The sequence below is a fragment of the Podarcis raffonei genome, chromosome 9, assembly GCF_027172205.1.
Source record: "Podarcis raffonei isolate rPodRaf1 chromosome 9, rPodRaf1.pri, whole genome shotgun sequence".
NCBI lineage: Eukaryota > Metazoa > Chordata > Lepidosauria > Squamata > Lacertidae > Podarcis > Podarcis raffonei.
In genome coordinates, this window is record NC_070610.1 from 64,933,065 (window position 1) to 64,953,142 (window position 20,078).

The 20,078-nt window shown below is 43.0% G+C and overlaps 1 protein-coding gene across 4 annotated transcripts in view; it reads left to right on the forward strand.

Moving 5' to 3' along the window:
- The window catches only part of FAM13A (family with sequence similarity 13 member A), a 136,497-nt gene that overhangs the window by 92,179 nt on the left and 24,240 nt on the right, over positions 1-20,078 (forward strand). For all 4 annotated transcript variants that reach the window (XM_053404085.1, XM_053404087.1, XM_053404086.1 and 1 more), the window contains 5 exons: positions 3,016-3,075; positions 3,874-4,053; positions 6,959-7,145; positions 9,629-9,705; positions 10,549-10,591. In XM_053404085.1, coding sequence (XP_053260060.1) covers positions 3,016-3,075; positions 3,874-4,053; positions 6,959-7,145; positions 9,629-9,705; positions 10,549-10,591 — 547 coding nt within the window. The remainder of the gene's footprint in view (positions 1-3,015; positions 3,076-3,873; positions 4,054-6,958; positions 7,146-9,628; positions 9,706-10,548; positions 10,592-20,078) is intronic.

Below are 20,078 nucleotides of genomic sequence, written 5' to 3' on the forward strand. Positions count from 1 at the left end.
CTATGTGGCACCACTTACGCCTAGAGAAATCATGTGCATTGTTGTGTCTGGTAAATTGGGCATGTGGCTGCTTTCAGGCCAGTGACACAAGGCAGAAAATTTCCCCAGTGCCTTATTTTTCCACAGAAAACGTCCAACGTTCTAAGTCCATTAGGAACAATGAACGGATGCCAATTGCAAATAAGTACAGTGGTACCTCGGGTTAAGTACTTAATTCGTTCCGGAGGTCCGTTCTTAACCTGAAACTGTTCTTAACCTGAAGCGCCACTTTAGCTAATGGGGCTTCCCGCTGCCACTGCGCAATTTCTGTCCTCATCCTGAAGCAAAGTTCTTAACCTGAAGCACTATTTCTGGGTTAGCGGAGTCTGTACCCTGAAGCGTATGTAACCTGAAGCGTATGTAACCTGAGGTACCACTGTATTGGGTAGGCTACGCAGTTTCACAGTTTTTAGCTTTATTTAGTGATGTCTGTTAATATAAACTTGCTAAATTAGACCCCTCTCTAGGGCACAGTTGCCCATGCAGTGATAACCTCACAGTCGAATTACTGCAGTGTGCTCCATGCAAGGCGACTCTTCGCCAGAGGCTGCAGCTCATGCAGAACCCAGCAGCTAGGTTGTGGGGACAAACTTGTGGAGACAAACTACGGACAGACAGCACATAGCACCCTGCTTGTGGGATTTGTGTCGGCTGCTCTTGTACTGCTGGGCCACGTTCAGGGTGTTGGTGCTAATATAGAAAGCCCTGTACAGCTCAGGACCAGGTTACCTGAGAGACTGCCTTATCTAGTAGCTCTACACAGTAGATTACTGAAGTTTGCCCGATAGCTTCTCCTGCAAGCCCCAAAAATCTCAGAAGCCAGGTCTGCAGTAATTCACAGTAGGGATTTTATTGTGGGGTGGAGTAGCATTCCTGTCGAGGTAGAACAGGTGCATAATTTTTTACAATGTGTGTCTACCAGTTACAGTTTTAGTCTTGTCTTAAATGTTTTTGTTTTGTTCTTGTGCTTTTAAGCGTTTTTAATAATGTATGCAAATGCCTTTGTCTCAAGGCATTTACACACATTATTAAAAACATGCTGTTGTTTACGAGGCAGTGAATTAATGGTGGTGGTGGTAGTAGTAGTAGTAGTAGTAGTAGTAGTAGTAGTAGTAGTAATATTGCTTCAGAAAATTTAAAAGCGCAGACTAAAGTTTCTCCCAATACAAATCACCCTAAGCAAATAGGGTGTATAGGAAAACTTACCAGAAAACACACCAGTGCTCCTGCCACATTGGCACATGATAAGAAGCAGTGCAAGGAGACTGAATCTGCGTTAGGAACGAGAGAGTTGCCATTCACCCAGTTCAGCCTTCATGGGCAGAAAGGCATTTCTGTGAAACTTGCAAGGCAAGCATAATGGCAGCAGCTCTCTCCTGCTGTTTACCCCTAGCGCCTGGTATACTGCTTCCATACATGGAGGGTCTCTCAGCTGCTTGAAGCCACGGGTCAACAGGTGCATTGATCACACAATCACAGGTGCCTTCTGTGCAAAGCAGGAAGGCAAGGGAGGACATGCCTGTAAACAAGTGGTGGGCGCGTGTTTCGTCCCATTTACATAGTTTGCCAATTGATCTCCCCATTATGCACTGTGCAATACAGTCTTACCTTGGTTCTCAAACGGAAACCGTTCCGGGGAAAGAAAAAAACCCGGAATCCGTTCCAGAAGTCCGCTCGACTTCCGAAAACACTCAAAAACCAAGGCGCGGCTTCCAGTTGGCTGTGGGAGCTTCCTGCACTCAGTCGGAAGCCATGTTGGACGTTCGGGTTCCAAAGAACGTTCGCAAACTGGAACACTCACTCCCGGGTTTGCGGCATTCGGGAGCCAAAACGTTTGAGAACTAAGCTGTTTGGAAACTAAGGTATGGCTGTATTCACAAGAAGAACATGCAGCAGATGCATCTGCCGTCGCAAATCTGCTTAGCTGCTTAAAGTTAAATGCATGTTCTTTTTAAAAAGCCAGTCTGCTTTTTTTGTGCTGATCATTTTTGAGAGGTGCATATTGTGTTATAAGCTGTGTGTTAAATTTCTGAGAGGCTCTGAAATTTGTTTGCATGTTGTTTCTAACCTACTCTTATCACGGCAGATTGGTCAGAAATAGTGGCTGAATCATTGCTGCTTAGGAGTTTGCAGTCTGAGAGTTGATTTGCATTTACATGTTCCATCATTTGATTAATGAAATTCCAAGTGGTAACTTACACGTGTGAATTGTCACCACAGGTATATGATGTCTCTAGTAATACCTAGGATTAATGAATTGACAGATAAAATTGGGGGGTGGGAATTAAGTATCTAAGATGACACATCTTTTTGAAGTCAAAAGAACCAGGACAAAGATGAAATGGTTTTGTAGCAAACAGGATTCCTTTTGTCAAAAGAACTTTATTCTCCCAAATATACTGTGTACTTGAGATGCTCTGAATTTTAAATAACTGATTTTGTTTTGTTTTATCAATTTTATATTATTGTTCAGGTTATTCATATAATGCATTAGTTTTTTTAAAAGAACAACGTTCTTGGGGGGGGGAACTTACTTTAAATAAAACAGTGTAAGTTCAAATGCACAGCTGACAATAACAGACGATTCTCGCCTTATTTCTTGCATAATGTGTGGCTTCTCGTAAGGATAGTCTTATAAAACTGGAAGAACCTGGCAACTAAGCATACACTTCTCTTTCTTCACACAATAATAAGACATCTTTGCAAATAATTTGCCAAATGTTACTGGTCCACAATTTGTTGAAAAGAAAATTATGATGCCTTTCACTGAAGTCAGGTCACTCATTCATCTGGCATCAAGTGAAGTTATACGTATACATGCATGAAACTGGCCCGAGGTGTGTTTATATTTTGGGAGGCCTTTTTAATTCATTAAACAGATCATTCAGAATTCAAGCAAAGCTCTGGGGTTCTCTAAGCAGCTTTTCTTAATGTTCTTTGAGACTTGCATATAACTTTTGAATTCCTTCCATGCAGTGGTCACGTGTCGCAAGTCAGCAGCAGCACCAGCAACAGCAGCCTCCCTCCTACTGGAGAGTAAGTGTCTGTTTTTATGTCTTCTTTGGTTTTGAATTGTTCTTGTTATATGTGTACGCGTGTGTTTTGTTGACTCTGCAAACGCTCAAGGAAAGTATCCTTGATAAAGTTTGCTAGCTCAGAACAAGGCTGTAGATATGTAGATATCCTGTAGATATGGCCATCTGTCATAGATGCTTTAGTTGACATTCTTACATTGGAGGGGGCCGGACTGGATAATCCTCAGGGTCCCATCCAACGCTACGATTCTGTGATTCTGTGTAGTAATGTCATTTGAGACACTTTGATTAAAACATTTTGTGGGTCTTTGGAAGAATTTTGTGCAAGGTTGGGCAGTGTGGTCTACTGATGGACCACTAATAAATTTCTGGTGGACTACCTAGTGGTTGCTGGGTTGCAAGGTTTCTGGTAAAGAATTCTAGACCAAATGTAATGTATTCCTATCCCTCAGTTTAGGGTAAAATCAGTCCAGCAGGATGCTGCTTGTGTTCTTGATCAAGGCTGCATTCTTAGGATCACTTAAAACAATGTATATATGCCTTAGCTGTTACAGAAATCTCAAATATGCACCCTTGCTTGTACATAGTGTTTGTAGTGTTTGCTACTTCAACGGAGTTTGCTGCCTCATATGCCTTCAGGCTATGCTCTGGATTGCAGTAGCAGAATTTTTCCTTCTAAGTTCTGCTAGAAGAGGTTCTTCTTGATAAATCTACACGTGAGATTTTACCCTCGTTTTTGTAGCTCCATCATTCTTAACATTCCTTTGCTTTCTTGCATATTTGTTTGTTGGTTTTACAGATACTTAGAAAAGACAATCCGGTCAGCAGTCGAGCAACATCTTTTTGACGTTCATGGATCCGGCGGTCAAAGCTCTGAAGAATCCGAGTCGGGAACATCATCCACATCGTCAAACGTGTCTGCCCGGCAGCGACGGAGGCATCATAAAGAACAGGATGAAGCCCGAAGGAACAGAGATATGTACGATTGCAATTTCTGCCTCTCTATGTGTTCAGCCTGAAATCTGTAGCGTGTACTAGTACACAGTATTGGTTTAGATGGGTCAGGGAACTGCCGTGATAGAGAGCAGCTTCAAAGAGCATTAAAAGTGATGCTCTGCCTTGTTGCTGTCACAGTGCTCAGCTGATGGAAACATTTTCCCTCCCTTTACGTTTTTGGGAGAAATGTAGCATCAATTTCCGCAAGTAAAAAATTAATGGAAAACCACCACCACCAAAATGTTTCCTTTTATAAAGGTGAACCCAAAATGTAAGCCCTCTTGCAAAACAGGAGTGTTTCCCAATCCCAAGAGTGTCTCAATGTTTCTCCCTGTACTAGTAGCCATGCTGAGATGCTTCTCAAGTAAGTAGGTCAGAGATGGGCTAGTGTACAGGCGTACGTGTTTAGCAGCATATAGCACTGCGGTTGGGTGTCGTCCCCCCACAACCTCTGTGCAGCCTTCCTATTGAATTGCAGATCTGCCTTTTTGCGTGTCTTCCAGCCTCTCAAGTCCTTTCATTTGCATACAAGAGCCCCGGCACACCAACCGACTATAAACTTATGAAGGAAACCTTAGCTGATTGATCCGTTTATAGCATGGCCTTTAAAAAAAAAAATCCAATGTGGTGAACTGTAAAAAGCCAGAATTTCTGCAGAGCTTATTCTTTTGGTTTTGTGAACTCTCCGCAAGATTGACCACAGACCTTAAGCAGAACGTGTGAAGTGGTACCACGTTGAGATGTTCAGGTTTAGAATGTCGGGTAGTAAACTAGAAGCCCTGCTTTGGGGTACCTGGAATCAGTATCAAGAAATACATTGATGAAAAAACCTCTGTACAAATTGGGCATGATAGATTCCCAGATAAACTTTTATCCTTTCTGTTCAGCAACAACATACCAACCTAGTTCACACAACTCCATAAGCCAAGACCATGTGAATATGCAGGCTCCCAGAGAGAAGGATAGATAGATTGATTGAACTCCTTGCTTGCTTCTTCAGAGCCAGCCATCGTTCAGTCTAGGCTGATGTGCTAACACTGCAGACAGCATGCTGCGTCCTGGTGAGCCCCAAAAAGGAACGGAGGAAGGCAGGGAGAGAAAAAAGCCCTGTAGAGTTCTCCTAATCCCTTAGCTGTGGGGATAGTTGCGTCTGCTACATCAGGCCCTATGTAGACATTGGTCCAGTTCACATGTAATGTTAAACCACTAGGAAAACCATCATGATGTCCTCCAGAGGGGGATGGACTCCTGTCAGCCCCAGCCAGCAAGACTAGTGGTCACAGATGATGGGAGCTGTCGTCCACAATAACTAGAGGCTGCCATATTGGCTGCTCTTCTTCCTAACCATGGTTTAGCATTGCATGTGACTCTGGCCACTAGGTCACATTGCCAGTGATCGCAGATAATGTTAAACCTGGTGGGAAAACTGGACAGAAGGGGAAAATGTGAACCTGCATCTTTCAGCTCAGTTGGTTAAGAGCGTGGTGCTGATAATGCCAAGGTTGCAGGTTTAATTCCTGTATGGGACAGCTGCTTATCCCTGCATTGCAAGGGGTTGGACTAGATGATCCTCAGGTCCCTTCCAACTCTCCAGTTTTCCGATTCTTCTCTCATCCCTACCTAAGAGAAGAAGTCTACGTTAGGGTGCTTTCTTTGGTCTTTCTTCTGCTGTTTCTCCTGGTCAGACGTGAGACTGAAGCAACGTCGTTATACTCACTTCTTGAACATGCATACAGTTTGGCAGAAACACCTGCTGGGCTGTCTGTGTTCCAAGTCTGCTTTCCCATTTACGGAAAACTAATGCACTTTTAATTGCTAATAGGCACGAAACATTTTGTCCTATGAAATAACTGACAGGCATAGAATTGGTCCAGTTTACCTACCTCTTTTTTTATTGGAGGGCGAAGGTCCCAGCAATTAAAAACCAAGAGGATTTGCGGCTAAGTTTTTAATGAATATTGTAGTTGAATTGCATGTTTAATGTGTGGATATATATTGCATCTGATTATGTAATAGATTATGTTTCAAAGTAATAATCCGTACAAATTGGAAACAGGCTTGTGAAGGAAATTCCAATAAAACAAATCCCTTGTTTTTTGCTTTGCAGATCATTATGGTAAAATAATGCAAATCTGGGTACCAGGTGTACAGTTATTTGAATAGAATAATTTTTTTAAAAGTGGGGGAGATGGGAGCTTCTCCAAATTCTGAAGTTTTATTTTCCATCCATTCCTTTTAGTCAAGGTGGTCTGTACCAGAACATTAAAGAAATTAATACGGGCCAGCATGTACTGTGTTTGTTGCAATGGATTTCACTTTCATTGGCAATTATAGGGCAGACTTGTTTGCCCTTCTCATTGATCTACCCCAGGGAAGTTTACAAATTTTACTATTAATTTATTATTATTTATTTTTACTGTTCGTATTTTCATGTATATCTTACTCTCTGGAGCTCAAGTAAGTTTCCCAGGGTCAGATCTGCTTAGCTTCAGGTGGGTTACTATGCCATGTCCCTTCAAACCCATCCTCTGGGGCCACTAGATGTAGACTTGTCACTACCTATGGGTAAATGTCATTTAGTGAATACTTGGGAAACCTATAATCAAGCCAAGCCTAGAGTGCAGAGATTTTTCCAGAGCTGTGCAAATTCAGGGCAACACCTTGGTGTGCTTTCATGAACACTCTGAGTCAGATTGGTCTTTTAAAAAATGATTTTTATTGATAATTTCCAAGTATACATTTCCATCATTAAATATCCACCATTGTAGTCATACATATTCATTGACTTCCCTCCTTCCCCTTCCTTGGGTCTTTAAATTTTCCTGTAATACTTAAATTTTTTTAGAAAATCTGAAGCAGATTGGTAACCCTGCAATGTCTTTCTGCAGGGAGGTGATCAATAAGGAGAATATTCCTTCTGGATTTGGCAGCATTGAAGAGTGTATGCTGACTGCTCAAGAAGTAGAGAAACTGCAAGAGGCCAGCTCCGGATATATCGGAGAAAGGAGTAAACCAAAGCGACAGAAATCCAGCACCAAACTTTCTGAGCTTAATGACAACCAGGACAGTCCTCTGGTAAGCAGAGCTGTTAACGTCACTCCTGCTGTTTCCCTCTTTCTTATGAAATGGCTGCAAACTTTGAATTATTATTGAGCCCTTGCTATTCTGGGTAATGGGTGGAGGAAGAGGAAAGGAGGAGTGCAGACAGCTGAGGAAGCAACTTGGGTGCATGGTTGAAGATAATAATAATAATAATAATAATAATAATAATAATAATAATAATAATAATTTCATTATTTATACCCTCCCCATCTGGCTGGGTTTCCCAGGTGTGGCTGACCAGCCCCTGAAATGTTAGGGGAAGGCCACAGTGCTAAAGCATCTGCTTTGCATTCATAAAGTCCCAGGTTTATCCCTGGCCCCTCCCCAAGCAGGGCTCCTGTCTGAAATCCCAGAGAGCTGTTGCCAGTCAGTGTAGAAGATACATAGCTAGATGGACAAGTGGTCCAGCATAAGGCAGATTCTTGAGCTTCTATTCATAAGGCCATACCACTCACAAAGAGGTTTTTTATCTTGGCATGTGAATGAGTCCGTTGTTTTGACTAGCCCAGACACCATAATGTCAGATCCTTTTGAGTTGGAAACATGATAAATATAGGTATCTGTGACATTTGATTCAGGAATACTATTGATTGCCTCGGCATACGTTGGCAAATAGCAGGCGTCGGAGAAGAGGCTGGAGGGTGATCGCAAGGCAGGGTTATTAAGCTCTTTGCGGCTTGTTGTTTCTCTGCCACGGCTTGCTAGAAAATCCCTCTTTGACCTTTGCAGTGGAAGGTGGCTGTCCATAGTGACAAGGTGTGAACATTGCCAATCCAAGACTGGCTCCTCTTGTCTGCAGATTCAGGCATCGGTTATGCCCTGTACCCTATAGAAACCAAACTTTTCCATCAGTGGATGTACAAATAGGCAGTGTAATGTGTGGAAGCCCACTGATTTTTGAATGCTTGATACGTTGTAGTTTTGGAGTTATGGCAAACTTTTTCCTCTGGTTCTCCTCGGCTACATTGCCAAAACCCTCACTTAAACAGCAGGGATTTGCACAAGGTGTTCTGCGACTGTTCAGATCTTGAAATCCTTCTTACTTTTTAAGCAAATGTATACATACATTCCAGTTGCCTTTCTTATGCCTTTGGATAAATGAGCAAACAAAGGCAAGGCAATGAGTGGTTTTAGGGCTGCCAAAGTGGAATTGGAGAGCTTAAAAAGAAATTGTTTTCTTACATTTGTAGCTTCTGCCATGAAACCTGTGATGGCATTCATGTGGTTCCCAGGTGGTCACTCATTCAGGCACCAACCAGACCCAAAAATGCTTAGCTTCAGCAAGTTAAGGCATGTGCCTTTGATCCATGCCCTAAAATCATGTAGCTTGCAACTATTTCAGATGCGACCCCTGATTATTTCAAAGGAAAGACTTGTTTACTCACCTGGTGCAAAGGCCTAGGGTCTTCCCAGACTGGTGTTGTATTGCAGGTATCTTCTGCAACATGTTCTTTGCATAATAATATTGCATCGGTGCTGGGTTTATTCTGTTTTAGTTTGTTATGAGATTCTTCCCTGATGCTACCACATTATTGCTGTCCAGAGGGGGAATAGCACAATGAAAGAGTGGGTTGCGGGGAGAAATAAACCAGAATGGGATTTCAGCAGCAAGTTACAGGGTATGCACGGATTGGAATCAAGCAGGTGTGTGATCACCCCAAAACATCTGCAGGTGCAAAGAGTGTTGAAAGCAAGAACATGTGTGACTGCCCCGATAGCATCATGAGGACAAATTAACAGAAAAGGGTGTCTGGAGGTGTCCCCAGAAAGGGACATGGGAAGGAAAAAGAGGGGGATGCAATAGTACTTATACAATCAAAGAGACAACCAAGTCAGGGTGCTTGTGAGAGGTATGGAATGAGTGGCTAGTTCTTGCAAGGAAGAAAAAAAAGTGGGGTGAGAATGACCCAGAAATGGGGGCCCTGTGGGGAGACAGAAGTCCAGTTTGAAAGATCACAGCTTGGTTTATTAAGACAACACGCAACAAGAAGCCTTTGCGCCCAGTTCAAATGAAACAGGAAACTGGGGGTTAATTAGGAGATTTCCTGGCTTAATTGAGGCTCACAGCAAAGGGAGGAGCCAGTGGGCTGCATATGGAAGCAAAAGTTCTCTGTGTATCTCACCTTAACAGGTTGAGATGTGATGGTTTGAATGTGGCCTGTTTGTTGTAGTGAGACCTGTGCAGAAGGGACTGTTTGGAAAGGTGAAGTCTCGTGAGTGAAGACTGTGGCTTTGAAGTCATAAGTAGCTATTTATATCTGATTTCATCTTTTGCTTTCCCATTAATTGCATCTCCCAAACCTTCCCATGGAAGAACCTTCATAGTAATTGGCGTTTTGCTACTTATATCAAAGAGTTCTGTATGCTAAGCTCATTATTGCATGAAAGATGCTTTCAGCTACCACTTTAAAAATGGATGATCCATAGCAGTTTTCTTAATATTTGGTGTTTTACAGGCAATGGAAACTTTTGGTTCCTTGAGACCAGCGGACAAAACAGGACCAGATGACATGGAAGTGTTTTCTGAAGACAGGTAACTTGGAAATTACTCTGGCCCAAGATTTCAGTGAATCCCAACACTAGAGAATCTCCTTATACTTTGAAACTAGTTGCACACAACCACTTTGAGAGCCCTGTAGTTCATCTTTTCTTGAACATAGAGATTTTAAAATTGCCTGCAGAATTCTTGCCTTTATTAATCATTACCTTTCTGGTTGATTATTCATATTTTCCATTCAGGTCTCTAAAGAGTAGATGACTTGGTTTTGTAAGTTTTAAAGAGGATGAGTTAGTTTTTAAAGTACCGAACCTCAAAATATTTTCAGTCATCCTTTTAAAAGTGTAGCAATAGTAGTAATGGTCATTGGACTCATTCACACATTGCACAAAACCATAGTTAAAAACAAACTATGGTTTAATGTGAATGAACAGCGTGCTGGCGCATACCGCTGTGAAGTACTTGCTCTGCTCCTTCTCTGATCTTGCTGCTCATGAGTAGCCAGGAAACAAACTAGAGTCTTAACTTCTTTAGTTATCCAAATCTAGGCTCGTGGTTTGTTTTTCCCAAGCAAACCTTGAGCAATAAGCCAGGAACAAACCTTCATTACCAGCCGTGGGGATTTTTAGGAGTACAGCAAGGCACAAGCCCAGGCTTGGACAACACATCAAATGAGTCTCTGGCCAGTTTTGTCCACAGCACAACGGGAATTGGAGAAAAGCAAAGTGATCATGCTGCTCATCCACATTTAAACTATGGTTTGTTTTTAATCATAGTTTAATGTGAAATGTGAACCAGGCCATTGTTTAAAATGCTGAGCTTGTTGCTAGCTTTCGTTATGATATGCTTTTGAGGCAAACTATTTCTTCTCTTTTGCAGCAAAGACAATGAAAGTGACAGCGACTTGTTAAGGCATCCTCAGGTTAGTGTATTTATTTGTTGTGACGTATTTGATCCTTTGGCCAAAAAAACCAAAACGCAGCTCTTGGTTAGTGAAGAAGGAGCTTTAACCATGAATCCCAGTTTGGATTACTTGCTGATGAAACTTCTGTATGAAATTGCTTATCCTGTCTCCTTGGCTCACTACTTTACATATTGCTGTTTTTGTAAAATTGCAGCTTAAAATGTTGTAAGCTGCCCTGAGAGTGGTGCTCTTGCACCAGAAGGGCAGAATATATATGCTTAAGTAAACGTAATGTGTTGTTAGGTCCTTAAGTCAGCTATTGGCAGTGGTGAGGTTTGCAACACGGACTTGGTGCTTTACAAATGCTTCATTTCTTTGCCACTCTACTCGGTTAGGAAAGTTAGCATCCTGGTTTGTTGTCGAGTTTCATAAAGCACCTTGTCAGAAGCTCCATGTGACCCATTAGCTCACGGTGGTGCGAGAGCAATTTGTGTTCCTTGCTTCGTTTCTATGAAGTGGATGTTTTTTCCTATATGTTCCCCCTCCCCTAATCCTGGAGGATTTTGCCCTCCCCTCCTTAATACTTTCTTCCCCAGAATTGAAAATCTGTTCCTTCCCTTTGGGGTTTAGGGATTAAGAGAGGGCAGCCGCACGTTCACGAGAACTCTTTGTTCCCTGTCGGTTCCGTTTCGCCTTTCTTATTGTGATTGCTTCTTTCTTGTAGGCTTGTATTTCTGCCTAGAAAGCAAGGGGACATGGGTGGTTTTTGAATAGGGTTAGTAAAGTTTCGTCCTTGTTCAAGGAAAATTGCACGTTCGGTTCAGTGTAAGGAGGAAGAGAATAACAGCTGGATGTTCCCAGCGCTTAAAGAGAATGAAAAAGCGTTCGGTGCCGACATAACCCATATTCTGTGCCTGGCATAAATTATGCAAATTAGCTTGAATTGTTCTACATAACTTTACAAGCCCATGGAGAGGGGCAGGGAATCAAGCAGAGTTCTACAGATCTGCCCTCTAGTTCCTGCAGGATCTTCTCTGGGTTTAATCATTTTGCCAGGCTCACTTTTGTAGTCTAAGGATTAGATGCTTCACTTTTTAAAAAAGGGGGGGATATGCTGATATTTTCAGAAAGCTAGATTCTCTGGGTGGAATTCAGAACCATTCTAAGGAGATTGTCACCCGTTTCACTGCCATGCTGAATTCTATTTATTCTCCCAATCCTCTGGAATGGCTTGGAATCAAAGAGTCATAATCTAGTCCAGCCCTCTACAATGCGGGAATATGCAGCTGTCCCTTCGGGGATCAAACCTGCAACCTTGGCATTATCAGCACCACACTCTAACCAACTGAGCTGAAAGATGCAGGCTCACATTATCCCTTCTGTTCTTGTCCAGTTTTCCCATGCTGCCTCTATCCAGGTTCAACATAATCTGCGACCATGGGCAACATGACCTAGCGGCCACAGTCACATGCAATGCTAAACCATGGTTAAGAAGAAGAGCAGCCAATATGGCGGCCTCTAGTTATTGTGGACGACAGCTCCCATCCTTTGTGACCACTAGTCTTTCTGGCTGGGGCTGCAACCTTGGCGTTCTCGGCACCATGCTCTAACTATTCAAGGAGGGTTGTTGGGTTTTTTTTAGCAAAAGTGTCTGCGCTGACTTCCACTAGCAGAACACCATTAGTTGAATCTGGCCCCCTGGCTTGTATTCAACTAAGCCCTACCTAGAGTAGACCCACTGAAATGTCTGTTCGCTTCAGTGGCCCTACTCTAAGAAGGAGTAGGATTGAATACCAGTGTGTGCTTCAGTAGAATTGTGGTTTTCCCATCATTGTTGCTGTTTAGTTGTTTAGTCGTGTCCGACTCTTCGTGACCCCATGGACCAGAGCACGCCAGGCACTCCTGTCTTCCACTGCCTCCCGCAGTTTGGTCAAACTCATGCTGGTAGCTTCGAGAACACTGTCCAACCATCTCGTCCTCTGTCATCCCCTTCTCCTTGTGCCCTCCATCTTTCCCAACATCAGGGTCTTTTCCAGGGAGTCTTCTCTTCTCATGAGGTGGCCAAAGTATTGGAGCCTCTGCTTCACGATCTGTCCTTTGAGTGAGCACTCAGGGCTGATTTCTTTCAGAATGGATAGGTTTGATCTTCTTGCAGTCCATGGGACTCTCAAGAGTCTCCTCCAACACCATGATTCAAAAGCATCAATTATTCTGTTATCCCGTAGAACCCTGAAAGTCAGAGCGTAAGAACTTCACTAGATCAGAACAAGGGGCTTGCTTAGCCCAGCACTCTGTTCTCACTGCGGCAACCCGGATGCTACTGTGAAGTCCACAACCAGGGCAAGAGCACAGTGGTCCTTCTGCTTCATTATGATAGGAACAGGACTAGCTAGTGTTGTTCAGCTTCTCTGTCTACCCACCCAGTATGAGGATAAGCTCACAGAGTGCCAGGGACTGTCTGTCCTTCACCAGGTTGTGCAACACGAGAAGTAAAACTGGTACCTGACGCCTTGCTGCTCGTTCTCCCCATCCCTTCCCCTAAATACGGCCTGTGCCACAGAGTGCCTGTGTGTAATTTTCCAAGTCCAGCTGCTGCCATGGTGTAATCAGGAGGGGGTTATGCCATCGTGTCTCATACCAGGCAAAGAGGGCAAAGCAAATGTGGCTCAGCTCCATGTTCTTAGACGAACCTTAACCCCAAGTAAACAGTTTCACAGATATAAATGTCAATGGCTGCCCGGGGGTCGCCTTTGCTTTAACGACCCTGAGAAAGTTCATTGCTAAATGAGTAAGCACATTTGCGTGTAAGTTTTTCAGGATCAGCAGCAGCCATGCAGTGCAGTTCAAGATGAGGGGCCCAACCATGGCACTACTTTTGTAACCACTCTGCTTTTCAAACAGTCCAGTGGAAGGGCTTCCCAAGAGTACTGGACTAGCAGCAGAGAGCAACAGATATTGGCGTTTGTTTTCAGGGTTATTGGGAAACTAGCTACTAATCCACTGTGGCTCATCTGTTGGGCTAAGGCTGGGAATAAAACCTCACTCGTCCATAAAGTTCACTGGATGACCTTTCAGAAGTCACTATTTCTCAGACTGAGATCTCAGCACAGTGTAGAAAGTTCCCTCCTCCTACCTTATCCTCACAACCTAAAGCTACAATATAAAAGTTCCCACCAGAACTTTTACATTAGCGCACCTGAATTCAAGGACTTTGACACAGGACTCTCAAAACAAAACATGTTTGTTCCCTTAAAAAACGGGGCGCTGAACTTGTTTTTTAAAATTGGCTTATACAGAATCTAAAATTCGGTAAGTATTTTCATCACAGGAAAAGGCATAGCATTTGCCCAGAGATCGCATTATCCAGGTATTACAGGGTCAAGAAAATGTTTGCATTCTTTCAGAGTAGTTTTTGCATTCCACAGCCCTTCTAAGCCTGTTGCTTAGGGGGCTTAGGAACATACCTCTGATAACAAACAATGTTATTCAGAGCAGAACAGGCTCCCTTTCCTTTTCTCTGCCCACCCTACCTTCAGATGAGGGCAGAGGGCAGTGGGCAGACAGGACTTGTAAATTTCCATAGTTGGACCTTGGAGTCTGGGCTGCCGGTCTGCTGCTGGTCACAGGATGCAACCTCTACACTCCTTACTTGTGTCTAAAGGTGTTGATGATCGTGTCCTCTCTGCCCTATTGGCCACTGAGCCCCAGGCCCTAGGCCCCTTAAATTGGAAAAGGAATGAAAACAGATGTTTCCCAGTATTGTGATGCCTTTATATAAATCTGTGCTGCACCTGTATGTGGAATACTATATACAATTCTCGCCTCCCATTGCAATAAAAGAGTACTGTAGACCAAGAAAGGGTGAAGAAAACAGCAAAGGGGGGGGGAATCAGGAAGTAATACCTTCCATATGATCAAAGAGTTTGGGAATTTTACTTTAGAAAATAAATAGGATTGTGGAGAGTACAATAAAGGTTTGTAAAGTTATAAGTGGGATTTGAGGGGGGAGTTCCAATGCAGAGTGATCCTTGTCAGGTTGCAAGCCCACCACAAGCTACTCCATTCCAGGATGGTCTCTTCCAAGATACTCCATTTCCTTCCCTTCCCTTCTATTCCCCCTCTTCCCAGCCATTAGGTTCCTGTTTCCTACCCCCACAATCCAGTCAACGTTCTATGGCCACTGAGCATGCTCAGCTCTCGCTGGACTCAATCACTTCCTTTTAGGTGCCCCCCCCCCAAGTCGGCTGCTCTAAATTCTTTGTAGTTGTATAACCTTGGGGTTTCCCCTAACCTGCTAACCACCCCCCCTTCTGTGTGTGGATGGTGCTATTTTGCTATGGAAGGACCCACACTTGAAGGAGAGTTTAGTTTGCTTGTAGGATACCTGGTATAGAGAAAAGCAAGGGATGTATTATTTCTCCCTCTCTCCCATAACACTAGAACTTGCCGGTGTACCTCTGAATTGCAGCTGTTAGCCAGTGTGGGGGTTTGCTGTTGCCTTTGTGCACAGCTTCCAGGAAGCAGCTGGCTGCCTGTAGTTACAAACAGGATGCTGGCTAGATGGACCTTTGGTCTGATCCACAGTGCCTCTCCATAATGTTTGTTTTCATCTGGGATAGGACCGTTTCCGCTCACCTGCATTCTGTCTGCCATTACTGAAAATTCTGAGCTTATTTGGCTATCCATGATTGAGACTATCAATGTGCTGCTCTGCAGGTGTTACTGGACTCCAGCTCCAAACATCTCTCACCATTGGCCATGCTGATGGAACTCCAGAAACATCGGGGTGGGGGGCGGGAGTCCTTGTTGACTGTTTCTGATGTAAATCTTGGAAGCAGAATGCCTAATGCTGTGGTACCTCAGGATGCGAACGGGATCCATTCTGGAGCCCCGTTCGCATCCTGAAGCAAACGCAACCCGTATCTGTGCGTGCACGGGTTGCGATTCGCCGCTTCCACGCATACGTGTGATGTCATTTTGAGCGTCTGCGCATGCGCGAGTGGCGAAACCCGGAAGTAATGCGTTCCATTACTTCCGGGTCGCCGCTGAGCACAACCCGAAAATGCTCAACCCAAAGTTACTTCAGCCCGAGGTATGACTGTATGGGCACCATTTTTCTTAATCTGCATTATTTCCTCGCACCACAGAGTTTAGTTTCCTTTACTTCAGACCCTTTGAAGCACTGCAGTAAATGTGGGGAAATCTGCTTATACAGAATTTACAATTTGTTAAGTATTTTCATCGCAGGAAAAGGCGTAGAATTGTCTCATTATCCATGTATTATTGCAATCCATGTATTGCAAAAGGCTGAATCCCTTCTTTCAACCCCTTCCCACCATACTTCCTCTGCCTCCTCCCTGATCATATAGGTAGACACAGGTAGGAGGGCAAGAGGGAGAATGAGACTTCCCTTCCTTCCCCCTACTAGCCTTCACTTGTCTTCTTAGGTGGTTTCATCTATCCAAGATTAGTCAGGAGCAGGCTGGCTGCACCTTATTTCCACCTATTCAAGGCTTCTGCCTTATTCTTCCCTGTACCTTGTTCCAGTCATATCCATATAGCCAGTCTTCCTTCCATGATGGATCCCAAGATGTCATGCATGGGATTCCTAAGGCACTCTCCCATCCAGCCACTGGCTAGGTATGAATCTTCAGCTAAGTGGCTTCATTTGCATCCAGACCATGCCCTGGGGCTAGATGCATTATAGGTTTGATTTGCATGTAGAGTGCTACCTTGGTTCTCAAACTTAATCCGTTCCGGAAGTCCGTTCCAAAACCAAAGTGTTCCAAAACTAAGGTGCGCTTTCCCATAGAAAGTAATGCAAAATGGATTGATCCGTTCCAGACTTTTTAAAACAACCCCTAAAACAGCAATTTAACATGAATTTTATTACCTAACGAGGCCATTGATCCATAAAAATGAAAGCAATAATCAATGTACTGTACTATAAAATAAATAAGACAGTATTGTAGATGATAAAAATAAAAATTACTATCAAGACCATTGATCCATAAAATGAAAGCAATAAAAAATTTACTGCAATCACACAATCCGTCAATCGGTAGCTGAACTAGGTTCCACACAGTCACAAAAACAAAGAGCCGCAAAAATGCAAAATAAATAGCAAAAACAGACAGACCTCGGCGTAACACTCAAAACACAAGTGTGGCACTCAAATTGGAAGCGTAACACTCAAAACAGAGCATGTTCAGCTTCCTAAAAAAGTTCACAAACTGGAACACTTCCGGGTTTGCAGTGTTTGGGTTCCAAGTTGTTTGAGTACCAAGGCTTTGTGAACCAAGCTACCACTGTAGTCCTTGAAGTCCCAAGCTAGAATGAGCAAGCTAGTTAACTGTCAGGGGAGTGGCCAATCTCATCTCTTATTTCTACCAGAGCTTGAGCCTATTTCACCATCAGCAGAGATATTTGACTTTCCTGACAATCCTCCCCGCCGATGCTGCAAATAGGTACATGACAGTGCTTGGATATAAGCAGCCGTCAGAAGAAGCAAAAGTAAAAATAACATTTGTGGAAACAGCGAGCCGTCCATGTGCATTCGGAATGTGTCTGCAAATTCCCTGCATCTCCCTTGGGTTCTGAGCTGCCATTATTTTGCAGAAGGGCTTATGGATTATTCATTGCATTACGAGCAGCATGAATGAGCAAGTAGCTCACCAAGCGTAACCAACACTTAGCGGAGAAAGCACAGAAATCCACTTTCATCCCAAAGCTATGCAGCCTGCTATACAGTGTCAGAGGCAAAACATGGCAATGTTGACTACATTAAAAAAAAAATGTCCCAAGCTGATGTGTGTGTTTTAACACTTGCTTTAAAGGAGGAATAGGTTGGTGCAGAAATGCACTTCAACCTGTAACATTATGGCTTGTTCTTCCTCCTTATGAACGTTCTGGTTCTGTTTACTTCTGGTTACTGGCAGAAAAATGTTCTGGATGTACACTCTCAGTTGATACGTCTCACTCACTATGTGGAGAGAAGGAGTCAGACTCCTGACACAGTTTTATTAAGTTACTTGGAAAGATCATTGGGAGTCTTAAGTTACAGTGCCGTGGTACAGCTTGTTTTATAGGGAAAGAGCATTAAGAATGTTCATTCCCACCCTGTGACAAACCCTGTTCCAGAAGTATTATTTTAGCCTTCAAATACTCCGTTCGTTAGGCAACAAGACATGTTCTAGCGAATTGTGGATAAATACCTAGAATTGTCATTTTGACGTTAATTGGTTTGGCTTAATAACATGCCGGTCAAGCATGTGTGTTTTCCTTATTTAAAAAAGAAAACATACTTCACAATGTTTCTATCTTTGTCTTTCTTAAAACAATTGCAATATACATTAAAACAGAAGAAAAGGAAATAGAAGAGTTGTGCAATTGATTGGGGTCAAAACAGTTGAAACGCCAAAGCTTTCGACATAAAAGATGTATGTTTCTCCTTTCAAGCAAAATATTTCCTTCATTGAGCTTTCATATTATTTTAGAGCTGCTTAGTTTTTCTGCATGTGCTTATTTACTTACCTATTTAAACAACTAACAAATTAAATTGGGTTGTATCCATCCTTCCTTTTCATATGGGAGATATCCACCAGCCAGTTTGCATTAAATAATATGTTGGGGTTGTTTTTATTCCCTCCAACCCATGGCTACTCGAGGGCAGCATATTCTCTCTCTGCCCCCCACAGACCATTCTCCAACCCAGACTTCATTAGGTCATTATAGCTGTTGCCATCAACTTTTGTTCCGTCATAACCCTCCAGCTGCCTATCTTTATTCCTTCATGAAATCCAAAGCAAGAGACATGCCAGGCACAGCATTTGGGAAAGCAAATCTATCTGTAGTTGTGAGGAACAGTTGATTTTGTCGCCACATCACTGTCGCTTTAAAACTCAGAATGAATTCAGCCAAGGAAATGTGCCTGTTTTGAACAGAGTTTTCTCTCTCTCTTTCTGTCTCTGTCTCTCGTCTTGTATCTGGTCTGGCAAGCAAAAATGTGCTGTACGAGCAGCTTATTACCCTTTAGATTCTCTAGCGCTTCCGTGGGGCGGTTGTTTACATTTTGTACGTCATCGTCCTCCTTGCTCTGGCAATCTGCTTAACTTGTGGAGCTTCCTGGGTCTGAAATCTAGATTCTTAATGCAGCATCCTTGACTCCCTGTCAGTGGACCCATATCCCCTACTTAAGTCTGCAGTCCTATATGCACTTACTGTGGAATAAGCCTCACTGGATACAGTGGAATTCTAAGTAAGTACACATAGGATTGCGCTGTTACAATTTGTTGTTGCTCCTGTTACATGCATGCCTGGAGACAGTCCTGATTAATTGCAATCCTAATCAGGACTCTATCCATTTAACTCAGGCTCTAGAGGAAGTGCTTTTGCCTCAGAATGAATGTAACCTTCATTTTTAAAAAGAGAAACTCTGAAATGGGCTGCGATAACACAAAAACGGAGGTATTCCTGTTGGTTCCTCTAGAAGTAGGATTGCACCCATAAACTTCAACCCTGTGAGCTTAACTGGAAAGTGAGCAAGTCAGACAGACTTCTGAGCAAACATGCCTATGATTCCTGACTGTGATCCTAAGCACACTTTTTTGGAAGTAGCTTCAACCAAAATAAGTGGGGTTGCCTTTCAAGCCAATATGCTCAAGATGTGCACTAGACCCTATTTGAATGTGTAGCTCAGTTTAATCATATATATTGATATTTCCCACAGGACAAAAGTTTGTTTGTTTAAATTAGGTTTCTTACAGCATTGTCTGTCTTTGATAGTTGCTATTTTCCATATTTTATTAAAATGCAAATCAAAATGGACATCCCAACCTCACTCCTTTCTTCCTTTTTTGATCATTTTTTGTATTGATAACTGCCCTGTGGACCGAGCCTCTCAACCTTGACGTTTTTGTTTTTGTTTTAACTATATATACCACTTGATTGTAATAAAACCTCTAAGTAGTTTGCAGGAAATATTAAACTTTTCAGTGAAAACAGTTTTTTAAAAAATTAAGAAAAGGCAATCAAAACCAACAATTAAAAAGATTAAAATGCAGCAACAGCTACATCCCATGTTTTAAGTTGGTACCAAAAAGAAAAAAAGTGAAGGCACTTGCCTAGGTCAAGCAACAGGGAGTTCCAAAGTTGTAGGTGCTCCCACACTGAGAGATAAGTTTCTTGCAACTACAGAATGAATATTACATGGTACCTGCAACAGTCCCTGTTCTGAAGATCTTAAGTACAGTGGTACCTCGGGTTAAGAACTTAATTCGTTCCGGAGGTCCGCTCTTAACCTGAAACTGTTCTTAACCTGAGGTGCCACTTTAGCTAATGGGGCCTCCCGCTGCCGCTGCACAATTTCTGACCTCATCCTGAAGCAAAGTTCTTAACCCGAGGTACTATTTCTGGGTTAGCAGAGTCTGTAACCTGAAGCATCTGTAACCAAAAGCGTCTGTAACCTGAGGCACCACTGTAGTTGAGTGGGCACATAGGGGATACG